The sequence below is a fragment of the Rattus norvegicus genome, chromosome 10 (assembly GCF_036323735.1).
Source record: "Rattus norvegicus strain BN/NHsdMcwi chromosome 10, GRCr8, whole genome shotgun sequence".
Taxonomy (NCBI): domain Eukaryota; kingdom Metazoa; phylum Chordata; class Mammalia; order Rodentia; family Muridae; genus Rattus; species Rattus norvegicus.
The window spans coordinates 54,815,979-54,827,293 of record NC_086028.1 but is presented as its reverse complement, the minus strand read 5'-3'; the positions used below and the strand labels follow the sequence as shown (position 1 = coordinate 54,827,293).

Sequence of the window (11,315 nt, the reverse complement as noted above, 5' to 3'; positions counted from 1 at the left end):
GCTTCCAACTCTGTGTAGCTGAAGACGACCTGTGAATGCCTGATGCTCCTGCCTCTATCCTTTGAGCACTGGGACTACAAGTGTGTGCCACCATGGCAGATTTAAGCAGTGCCAGGGTGCTGTGGCTCCAGGCAAATCCTCTACAAACTGAATTATATTTCTAGGCTGCAATATACTTTCTTTATGTTTCTGCTTCTTCCCCCTCCCTCCAGGCAGGGTTTTACTATACAGTTCTGGCTGTACTCACTACATAGATCACCACCATACCGCACTCTGATCTAGGACCATGGGTTTGCTGAAAAAGTGCTCTAATATGGAGATGCAGTCCCAGACCCTAATAAGGATGACTAAAGGGAAAAACAAGTTCTGGTTCTAGAGGCACACACCTTTAATCCCAGCACTCAGGAGGCTGAGGCAGGTAGATCTCTGAGTTTCAGGCCAGCCTGGTTCACAAATCAAGTTCCAGGACAGTCAGGACCACTACACAGAGAAACCAAAGTAAATTAGTGAAAGAAGGAAGGAAGGAAGAAAAACAAAAACCCCACAAACCAGTGATATCTACGGGACACTAGAGAACCTAAATATTAATTTCATCAAGGAATATCAAAGGGATGAGTTATTAAATGTGTGAAGATGAACAAATGACTGTAACTCCCAGTCCCCACCATTTTTTTTTCTTTTTTTTCGGAGCTGGGGACCGAACCCAGGGCCTTGCGCTTGCTAGGCAAGTGCTCTACCACTGAGCTAAATCCCCAACCCCCCTCGTCCTATTTCTGAACTAGGTCTTTAACTCATTCTCCTACCTCTCATTTCCACCTTGATATCCTTGTTCAAGTCAGCTGCCACTCTACCTAGCTACCTAGGATGCTTACAGGCTGTAATGTCTCTTAACTAACTCCCCCACCCACCCAAACACACACACACACACACACACACACACACACACACAGAGAAATATGTGTTGTGAGGATAATATATATATAATATTTTATTTATTCTTTGAGATCTTTTGCACAGATACAATGTATTTTTTTTTTTTTTTTGGTTCTTTTTTTTTCCGGAGCCGGGGACCGAACCCAAGGCCTTGCGCTTCCTAGGCAAGCGCTCTACCACTGAGCTAAATCCCCAACCCCCAATGTATTTTTTTAAATAATATCTACTCACATTCTTCTCCAACTCCCCCAGGATGACACCCACCCACCCAAACACACACACACACACACACACACACACACACACACACACACACACACAAGTTGACTTTATTTTTGTAACCTGGCTGGCTTCTGTTGTTGTAAAAATATAAAAAAATTAAAAAGTACAGTTGTCTTTTACCCCCACTAGGTCCGGCACCACGGTGCCCCAAGATATCTGCTGGGTATCTTAATTCTCAGTCAGCAAAGCATCTCACTCACTCTGCTTCATCCCCTATCACACTGCCAAAGGCCTCTCTCTGAGCCTGGCAGCAATCTCTCTACCTATCTAGTTCCCAAGGCAGGTTTCCATGCCAGAAACACACATCCCAACTCTGTAGTGGCCCAGCCTAGCCGCCCCCCACTCCATTACACTTAAATCTACACTCGAAAGAACACACAACACAATAACCTTTGACCCAATTGATAAGATATAATTGCCCACCTAAACATACAAAGCCCAGTACCATCCATCCCTTAAGAACATTAATAACAACCTGTAATACACAGAGCGGAATGTTTTTTTTTTCTTTTTTTTCGGAGCTGGGGACCGAACCCAGGGCCTTGCGCTTGCTAGGCAAGCGCTCTACCACTGAGCTAAATCCCCAACCCCACACACAGCAGAATCTTAACGTCACCTGCCATGGCTTCTCGCCCTCTCCCCATGTCTCTTCCTCCTTTCTGTTCCAGTCTCCTCCTCTTCCTTCAAACTTCTCTCCCACCCATCCTTTCTTCTCATCCAATGACAAGCCTCCTTCTATCCTGTACCTGCCCCTCTCTTGTATTTTACAAATTCAATGGGGAGAAGGTTCTGGTGAAGACACCTGAGTCCTGAGTACACGACTAAGCAGCTGTCCTTGAGGCAGTGGAATTAGCATCAAAATACAGATAATTCCAGGACAAACCACAACAGGCTTCAAACGTTATCCTCACACCTTTAGTTTGGGTTACGAGCATGGATTAACATACCAGGCTCTTCTTCCTTTTCTTCTTTCCTCCTCCTTTTTTTTTTTTTTTTTTTTTTTTTTTCCTGAGTTAGGGTCTAGTTATGCTGTCCTGACTTGACTTTGAACTCCTGACCTCAGTCAATCCTTTTACCCCAGGCTCCCAACTCCCAAGTAGCTGAATCCAGATATGGTCACCATGCCTGGTACATTCATTGAATTTAATTATGTCACTTCGCTAGTTTAAATGCTAGAGTTACTCCCATGATATTTGGAGTAAATATGGAATTACAGTCAGACATAGTTGTGCACACCTGTAATTTCAGCAGAGGAAGGTAACTCTGAGCTGGATATGATGGTACACACCCGCAATCCCAGTATTCAGGAGAATCAGGAGTTCGAATCATCCTTGGGTACTCCAGACCAGCCTGGGACAAATAAGATCCTGTCTCAAGAAAAGAAAAACAAAAAACAAAACAAACAAACCGCTGTATTATGGCCACTAAAAGTAATAAAATATCATAGTGATATATTTTTATAAGTCCACAATTTGGGAGGCAGAGGCAGGAGCACCTCTTCAAGGCCAGTCCTCCACGTGGGAGAAGAGGAGAGCCAATTCCTATTAGTATGGGCCATGGTGTTCCTGTCACAGAAAGGTAAAGATGATGGCCTCTGTTCTTTTTAAGCCATTGGGCTGCAACTTCAGTCTAATGGGATTTAACACAGCTTCCTCAGAGCTGGAGCATCAGTTGTAGGAGCTCCAACAAACATGGAGGGGAGAGCAGACCTGTGGGTGGGGGGACTGGGAGGCAGGGCATATGCAGACCTGGCGGTAGAACTAAGTTAAAGGATGCACGGAAATTCTGGGGCCTCAGACAAGTTTGGGAAGATGGCAGGGACCCTGGTTCTGGAGAACAGGTTGGACAAAGGAGCCAGTGGAACTGAGAAGGGTGTCCTGTGAAGGCTTCTATCCCTCTCTGTGTTCTAGTTTCTAGGCTCTTTCTTGGTGTCTGGCGCTTTTCTTTATTCTTCTCACATTCTGCCCTCTGTTCCGGAGGCTTTCGAAGTAACTCTATCTCTTTTTAAATTCCCTGCCCAGAGCCCCCCATTTTTGAGTACGTATCGGCTTGTTTTTCGGTTTGAGCTTCTAAGGGGGTGATTTTTTTCCCTTCAACTCTACCCAGACTCACCTTCTGTTTTCTTTTCCCACCTTGTTTCAGTACCGTATCAGGGGTCTGGGGAAAGGAAGAGCCCGCTAGGACCAAAAGACGCACCAGGGGGCGGGTCCAATTCCTCTATAATTTGCATATGTATGAGGTCTACTAGGCTAGCAACGAGGAGGCGGGGTTCCTGGGGGGTGGGTGGGAAGGGGGCGGACACCCTTAGAGTCACAGAGTATAAAGACTGTGCGCAGGGACCGCGCTCCCCGCACTGCTGAGGAGCGGAGCCTCCGATTGGGGGCCCCTATCCTTGCCAGCCCCCCCCCCCACTGCTCGTCCCCGCCCCAGCTCCCACTGGCTGGGCCAACTGTGGTGTGGCTGTCGCCGTTTGTCGGAGGAGCCTTAATCGGCCACCTGCCGCGTTCCACTGCCTCTTTACATCTCGGATTTCGGGGCGGCTCCCTCCCCCATCTTTCCCTGCTTCTTTGCACCCCGCTTTTTCTGCGTTTCGCTCGAATTTTGGAGCCGTCTGGTTTTGCACCCCTTTTTGTTTTGCTTTTAGGCGGTGTGTGGGGTGAAGGTGCCTTGGCATCCCTTCCTCTGGTTATCTTTCCCTGTTTTGACAGCCCCCCTTTCTATCGCAGTCGGGGGACCTAGCCTCGGTGCACCTCCGCCGCACTGCCAGCAGACCACAGCGCGTGGCTGTGCACCCCGGAATTTGCAACAGCTGCATATCTGTGATCGGAGTCTCCCTCGCCTCGCTCCCGCGCTCATTCGGTGCGTGGAGGGCTTCAGCGCGCAACGCCCCGGCTTCTCCGCAGCCCCCAGCAGCGCGCCGGGACTCGCCCCGTGCCTCCAAGATGGTCATCCAAAAAGAGAAGAAGAGCTGCGGGCAGGTGGTTGAGGAGTGGAAGGAGTTCGTGTGGAATCCTCGGACGCACCAGTTCATGGGGCGCACCGGGACCAGCTGGGGTACGCGGGGCTGGCGCGGGAAAGGTGGTAGCTGACCGCTCGGCGACGCCTTTGGGGCGCAGGGTCCCGCGGGCGTCGCCCCAGCTCTCCTGCCGGGTCCCTGGCGTCCAGCCCCCACTGTCGGGCTTTGGATCGGGAGGGGCCCGAATCAGCGGTCTAATCTCTCTGACTGGCCGCTGCGGAGGCGGAGAAAGTAGGTCACTGCCTGCCCGTTCCCCGCAGAGCCCCCTCGGGCGGGGGGTCGCGGGCTCTGCGCGCGTGTCCGTGCCACGGCGCTCCCGCTCCGGCTCAGGCCCTGCGGCTGCACACGGTCATCATCCCTCTCCCCGAAGAGTGCCCTAACTCTCCCTCTGGCTCTCACTAGCTAGCCAACCTCGTTTATTTTTAGCTCTCACCCACCCCCTTGGACCCTGGGAACATTCATGAGGAGGCGGATCTGGCAGGGGGGTCTTGAGGGGGGGCGTTCTTAACAGCGGAAGTTGTTTGTCTATATCCCACCATTGGGCGTTTGGAGCCTTCTGTGGCTGGCTGCTTTGTGGGTGGGGGGCTGCCAGGAGGGATGAGACTTTTCCACGCTTGATCTTTTCAGATGTCAGAGGTGGAGGAAGAAATGGTCACTGTGCTCAGATGGGTACATCCTCAGGCAGGGTGTTTACAAGGGACTCAGATGCCTTGGAGGGACTCTCTACCCTTACCTCAGGGATGTGCAAGGACTTTTATGTAGCCAGGGACTGCTGATGGGCACCTGGTGAGCTGAGGGTGACATAATTTACAATATATCCACATTGATTGGACACAGTCTTCATTAGACCACCCACCTAAGGCCTAGGGACCATGAAGGGAGGTCAATGCAGCTCTTGTCCTCAGGGAACCAAAGACCCTGTGGGATGTGAAGGCTCAATGAATGAATGCTTGGGATACTCAGAAGACTTCACAGAGGAACTCTGGCTTCTTAGGTGGAAGGACTGATAGTTCAGGGTGATTGGAATAGCAAGTCCTCCTCACATGAGGTCTAGGAGAGGAATCACGAGAGATGATGTCCAGGGAAGGCTTCTAGGGGATTCTATCTCTTGACTCTGGCCAAGATCTTGTGTGAGTTAAAGGTGGGGTGACTCATTTCAAGAGATAAGTAGGTAGGTAGGTAGGTAGGTAGGTACGTACGTACATACATACATACATACATACATACATACACACACACACACAGGCAGGCAGATCTTGCTACTTGAGTCCTGGGCGCCTAGGCTCTAAGGTGGTAAGAATTTGGCTGAGAATGGTGTCCAATGCCAGGTTACAGATGCTTGTGCTAAGACAGCTCTAAATGTGAGTTCCAATGCAGCAGGAACAGATGTTATGCCTTTTCAGGGCCATGCATGGTTGAGAAGTTGGAAGTGTATTAGATGCAGAATGACAGTGGCCTATTCTTGGAGTTGTCACAACAACTATAGTCTAGGTCTCTTGTGGCCTCCAAAAGGTCGGACTTCACTGTGCCCCAGGAAGAGTCTGGAAGTCAGGGCTGGAGCTGGGCTCTGCCGGTTTCCAGCTTGTTTCCTTTAGCTCCCAGGGGAAGGCCCTAAGATATCCTGTTGCTCCTTGGCCTATCCCAGTCCACAGCGTGAGAGAGAAGAAGGATGAGTGGGCTTGGTGGGCTGGATGAGGTTTTTATAAAGGAGATGTAGAAGCTGCTGACTCTAGTTCCTCCACCCTAGCCTTCATCCTCCTCTTCTACCTCGTCTTCTATGGTTTCCTCACGGCCATGTTCACCCTCACCATGTGGGTAATGCTGCAGACCGTCTCTGACCATACCCCCAAGTACCAGGATCGACTGGCCACACCAGGTGAGAGAAGTTTCCCCTTACCAGTCACTCTAACTATGCTGCCTTCAAGCCCTCACAAGGAACTGACAGTTCTTTCCCGAGTTTGATGGGGGAGTTCTCGAACTTGGCCTTCCTTCCCGTGCCCTGCAGCTGGCAGTCACATGGTCTGGAGAAGTGGCAGATGCCACAGGAGATTGCCCTCCCAGGAAGGCAATTTCAGATCTTTGCCCCCACCTGACCCTGGGCTTCTTCCTATCTATCTTCCTCTTGTATGTGACTCCCAGTCTTCACTCATGTTGGCTCTAGGCTTGATGATTCGACCCAAGACTGAGAACCTTGATGTCATTGTCAACATTAGCGACACTGAAAGCTGGGATCAGCATGTTCAGAAGCTCAACAAGTTCTTGGAGCGTGAGTGTGGGGCTAGTCCAGGACCTTGGGGGAAGGAATCCAGGACCCTAGAAGTGAAACATCAGGCCTCTGACCTTCTCTGTCTCCCTCCCACCTCCTAGCTTACAACGACTCCATCCAAGCTCAAAAGAATGATGTCTGCCGTCCTGGGCGATATTATGAGCAACCCGATAATGGGGTTCTGAACTATCCAAAACGTGCCTGCCAGTTCAACCGGACCCAGCTGGGCAATTGCTCTGGCATTGGGGACCCTACTCACTATGGTTACAGCACCGGGCAGCCCTGTGTCTTCATCAAAATGAACCGGGTACCCATGACACTGGTCCCCAGGGAGGATGGAGGAGGGAGCTGGGGCCACCATCTGTTAACTAATGTGTCCTTTCATTAGGGTTAATGGGCATTAAAGAGATTTTTGGTAGTTTGTTCTAAGAGGTGGGGCTATTGGAAGCTAAGCCCCGGGGCTCAAAGGCTGGACAACCAGGGTATGGCAACTTCTTCTGAATCCACCCTCTCTCCTTTCTCTAGGTCATCAACTTCTATGCAGGGGCAAACCAGAGCATGAACGTTACCTGTGTTGGGAAGGTGAGTGTGTGGGCCCTCCTTACCAGCCCACCTGGTTATACTTCCTGGTTTCTGAGGGCTTCATCCATATCTCCCTATCTTTTTGTTCTTTCAGAGGCCTCAGCACTATAGGGACAAGGGGGTAAGAGTGGGTTCCTATACAGTTGTAGCTCTAAGGCTCTTAGCCCTGTTGCTTCTCTCTAGGATACAGAGAGTCTGCTTTCTGGGGACAGACAGACCTGTCCCCTCCTGCACCAAAGCCCTGGCCTCTGTTCCTTCCCTGTCAGCCTTCTCTTACATCTCAGTTCTCTGTGTTTCTTCCACACTCCCATCATGCTTCGTTTCTCAGTTCCCTTTAGAAGTCTGCTAGCTGCTGATCACTTAGCACCATATGCTACAACTAGTTGTCCTTGGAACCCTGTACCCAATTCTATCCTCTCTAGAAACTCTGCCCCCTAACCTCCCCAGCAGCTCCCCTCCTTCCTACTGAGCCTTGACTGTTTATCTGTTCTTTCTTGGCTCTGCTCCAGAGACCGATTCCCAAGGATGGGGTAAGAATTTGGGGTTGATGGTAGAGTAGGAGGCCCCCACTGTGTTGTCAGCACCCCGATAAGATGATAAGATCTACTCTGATGGTAGATAGGCCAGCCCTTTCTGGAGACATGCAGATTTGAACATGTGTGCATGCACACACACAAACACATACGCAGCTACCGAGCAGATGCACAGCTCAAAGAAAACAAATTTGAGAGGAATGATTTGGGATGAAGGAGGTGTGAGGGAAGTCTTCTGAGCTCTTCCAGGTGCCTGCTGTTCTTAACATCCTCTCCCCTTAACCTTCCCGCACCCCCACAGAAAGATGAAGATGCTGAGAATCTTGGACACTTCATCATGTTCCCTGCCAATGGCAACATCGACCTGATGTATTTTCCCTACTATGGCAAAAAGTTCCATGTAAGTCCCGCCACAGAAGATCCTTGATGGCGGCCCTGAACGACAAAATAGGGTTCTTGGGAAAGATGCCAAGGTACCAGGGGCTTAAGTCTTTTTCTTTGTCCGGCCTAGGTAAACTATACACAGCCCTTGGTGGCTGTGAAGTTCCTGAATGTGACCCCCAATGTGGAGGTGAATGTAGAATGCCGAATTAACGCTGCCAATATTGCCACGGATGACGAGCGGGACAAGTTTGCTGGCCGCGTGGCCTTCAAGCTTCGAATCAACAAAGCCTGAGGCTCCCCACCCCCTCTCACCCATACCCTCCTGTGGATGCTTCTGGAATGTCCTTGACCCTGCCTGATCCCTCCCTCACCCGCCCCAAAGGTATTTTTTATAACAGAGCTATGACTTGTCTGAGCCTCACACCCTTGCCTCAACTTCTCTACCTAGCCTGACGTCCACACGATTTCCAACATCTTCCAACCGTAGCTTAGCCAGAGACAGAGAGGAGTCAGGAGTTTTCTAGTTCAGGAGCTGGAGTTGTTACCGGGCGACAGATGACTTACCCAGCATGCACAAGGGCCTCTGCACTGATGGAGTTGTTCTAGTCTGAGTTGATGAATGAGATGCCCTTACAGCTCCTGTTTCAGTTTCTACTCCCATCCCCCGAGAGTTATAGAGAAGCGGTCCCATCCACCCGGCCTCTGCCGCCACATATCCCACGCCCCGTTCCAGCCATTTGCTTCTCAGGGGTGAATATTGTTTTCCCTCCCTTTACAACGCTCTAGCCGCTTTTCTTTTATCTCTCCACACTTCTGTCACCATAGCCAGTATCTTGGTGGCTTTGGCTTCTGGTTCCTCCAGCAGTTCTGTCCTCACCTCTCCCTTATCTTCCTCCCCTCTGAAAAGCTGCCATTTGTAGCTCACTACAGGTTGGTTCTGTGGCCTTTTCCGTCCTTCCTGGTACATCCTGCTTCTCCCTCAACTGACTCCAAAGGAGGACTGGAAGAGAAGTCTCGCGGAATGCTTCTAGAAAATTCTCTAGTAGGCCTAGACTTTTAACTTCTTCCTAGTCCCTCCTGTCATCCAAACAACTCCTACTCAGGCGGGCTTGACCTGCTCTGAATATCCACTTTGTTTTTAAACTAATGGCTCCCTTCCCCCACTGGCCTTCCCAGAATATCTTTCAAGTTCTCCTTCCCAGGGAGCTCTGGGGGAGGGGCCGCTGTCTTGGCTCTATCCCCAGTGGCCACCTTGGAAACGTCAGCTGGCTGGGGGGGACTCCCTGAGCCCAGATCTACCCACCCCCATCCTCTCTCTGGCTACTCCTTGCAAGTTGCTAACGGGTCACTAATGTCTTCCCTTTCTGCATGCCAGCCCGAAAACTTCAGACACCCTCCTCCAGCTCAGCTCTGAATTTCTTGGCTCCGCCTCCTTCAAACTCTTTCCCCTTTAAAAAACAAACAAACAAACAAAAACAAACAACCCCTAGAATGCCCCTAGAATGTTAAGAAAGAGCCGCCTGTACCAAGTTTTCTTCCACCATAGCTGCGTTTTCCTCTGGTCTCTCTGCTTCTCTTTATCCTTCCTAACCTCCCTCCTCTTCACTGCAGCCCCATCCTGTCCTCAAGTGGATTCTTCCCTCTTTCCTCCCACTGGATCTGTATCTCTTCCCTTTGGGTATCCAGCTCTTCCTGCCCGTTCATCTTCCCGGTGGTCTCCTGAAGTTATTTAATGCCTGTGTCAGAACTACTGTAAGAGGATAAAGTACAATAAAATGGGAGCGATTATATATATATATATATATAAATGTATATCAAACACAGAGCCCGGTGTGTGCTTGTCTTTTTCTGGAAGAACCCCCAGAAATGATTGGAGGATGGATTTGGGCGATAGATACTCCGTTACCCAGGCCTTAAGCACCGACTTCCATTTTGACCTCTGCCCTCCAGTGGCCAAGCATCACTTCCCTTCCCTTTCAGCGTCATTAAGCTGATGCACACTTTGTTGAGGTTTATAAAGCGCCTCTGTGGATTTTAGGAACCATGAGTACATACTTCAGAAAGCAGCAGAGGGGCTGGGGATTTAGCTCAGTGGTAGAGCGCTTGCCTAGCAAGTGCAAGGCCCTGGGTTCGGTCCCCAGCTCCGGAAAAAAAAAAAAAAAAAAGAAAGAAAGCAGCAGAATCCTTGGCCCCAGTTTAACAGACACAAAAGAAGCACACGAGAGAAACTGTCTCCCAAGGTAGACTGGCGCTTCAAGAAGGCAGAATGAGCTGGTGACCACAGGATTCTTTCTTTTGCCAGGGGTTCCAGGGGGGAATTCTCTTAGAGGTGAAGGCACCGAGCTGGGACTACAGTTTAGGAGACTGGATTTGTAAATGCTTTGAGACAGATTCGTTGACTAGGTGAAGACGATTCCAACATACAAAAACTAGGAACTGTAGGATTCTGTTTTTTTCTTTTGTATTTGACACTTATGGTATTTCTCCTACCTTCCCAGTGCGAGTTTGTATCACCGTATCCAGTCAGGATCCTAATCTGTATAGGGGAAGGAATGTATTCATAGTGAATAGTAATTTTCCTCCTAGGCCTTAAGTGTTACATTTTGTTTTGGCTTTCATGATATTGTGCGTGCATATGTACAAGTTATCACGTTATCGTTCTAAGCAAATCCTAAGACCAATTCAGTGCCAAAGCAGACTGGCCTGGAACTCCTTGTCCTCTGAGCTTTGCTTCCTGAATACCGGGATTGCAGATGCGTGCCAGCTCCTAACTTCAATTTTTATTTAAAAACATAGTTAAATGACATCTGTGCATGTGCGTCCGAGTGTGGGTTTGTGTGCTTGTGGCTTTGTGTACATGGATGCACTGTCTGAGGAGGCCAGAGGTTTGGATCCCCTGGAGCTGGAGTTACAGGCACTTGTGAGCTGTCTTACATGGGTATGCATTCCTAACCTGAGCCATCTCTCCAGACCCGGCCTAACTTTAAGTTTTAGAGTATGTTTTCCGACATTTGATGATGGCAAACAGGGTCCCCTGTGTTGTAGTTTCCTCTCCAACCCGAACACCCCTGTCCCCTGCCCTTTTCAGTTGTCAGTGTTGGGAGTTGAACATGCTATGTGCCCAACACTCTCTCTTTCTTTTTTTTTTTTTTTGGTTCTTTTTTTTGGAGCTGGGGACCGAACCCAGGGCCTTGCGCTTCCTAGGCAAGTGCTCTACCACTGAGCTAAATCCCCAACCCACACTCTCTCTTTCAGTCACTATTGGCTACTTAATCTGCCTTTGAGTTTGTAATTGTTTTGGTCGGAAGTGCAGCTTAAT

At 49.8% G+C, this 11,315-nt stretch overlaps 1 protein-coding gene and 1 long non-coding RNA gene across 2 annotated transcripts; one reads left to right on the top strand and one right to left on the bottom strand.

The window, feature by feature from the left end:
• Positions 1-1,606: 1,606 nt before the first annotated feature.
• Positions 1,607-3,436, bottom strand: LOC134480815 (uncharacterized). Its single transcript, XR_010055667.1, has 2 exons — positions 3,328-3,436; positions 1,607-2,582 (listed from the first exon to the last, which is right to left on the bottom strand). It is a non-coding gene; the product is annotated as an uncharacterized LOC134480815 (long non-coding RNA).
• A 149-nt stretch (positions 3,437-3,585) lies between these two features.
• Atp1b2 (ATPase Na+/K+ transporting subunit beta 2) lies at positions 3,586-9,821 on the top strand. Its single transcript, NM_012507.3, has 7 exons — positions 3,586-4,269; positions 5,979-6,107; positions 6,393-6,497; positions 6,599-6,804; positions 7,023-7,079; positions 7,914-8,012; positions 8,124-9,821. The coding sequence occupies exons 1-7, from the start codon at positions 4,158-4,160 to the stop codon at positions 8,286-8,288; spliced, it is 873 nt and encodes a 290-aa protein (NP_036639.2). The 5' UTR covers positions 3,586-4,157; the 3' UTR covers positions 8,289-9,821.
• Positions 9,822-11,315: the final 1,494 nt, after the last annotated feature.

What these genes read in the sequence shown, in the direction of transcription:
- Atp1b2 (NM_012507.3), top strand. Translation starts at nt 4,158, where the DNA reads ATGGTCATCCAAAAAGAGAAGAAGAGCTGCGGGCAGGTGGTTGAGGAG. An exon ending in GGATCGACTGGCCACACCAG is followed by an intron (nt 6,108 to 6,392) that starts GTGAGAGAAGTT and finishes TGTTGGCTCTAG; the next exon opens with GCTTGATGATTCGACCCAAG. An exon ending in GCTCAACAAGTTCTTGGAGC is followed by an intron (nt 6,498 to 6,598) that starts GTGAGTGTGGGG and finishes CCCACCTCCTAG; the next exon opens with CTTACAACGACTCCATCCAA.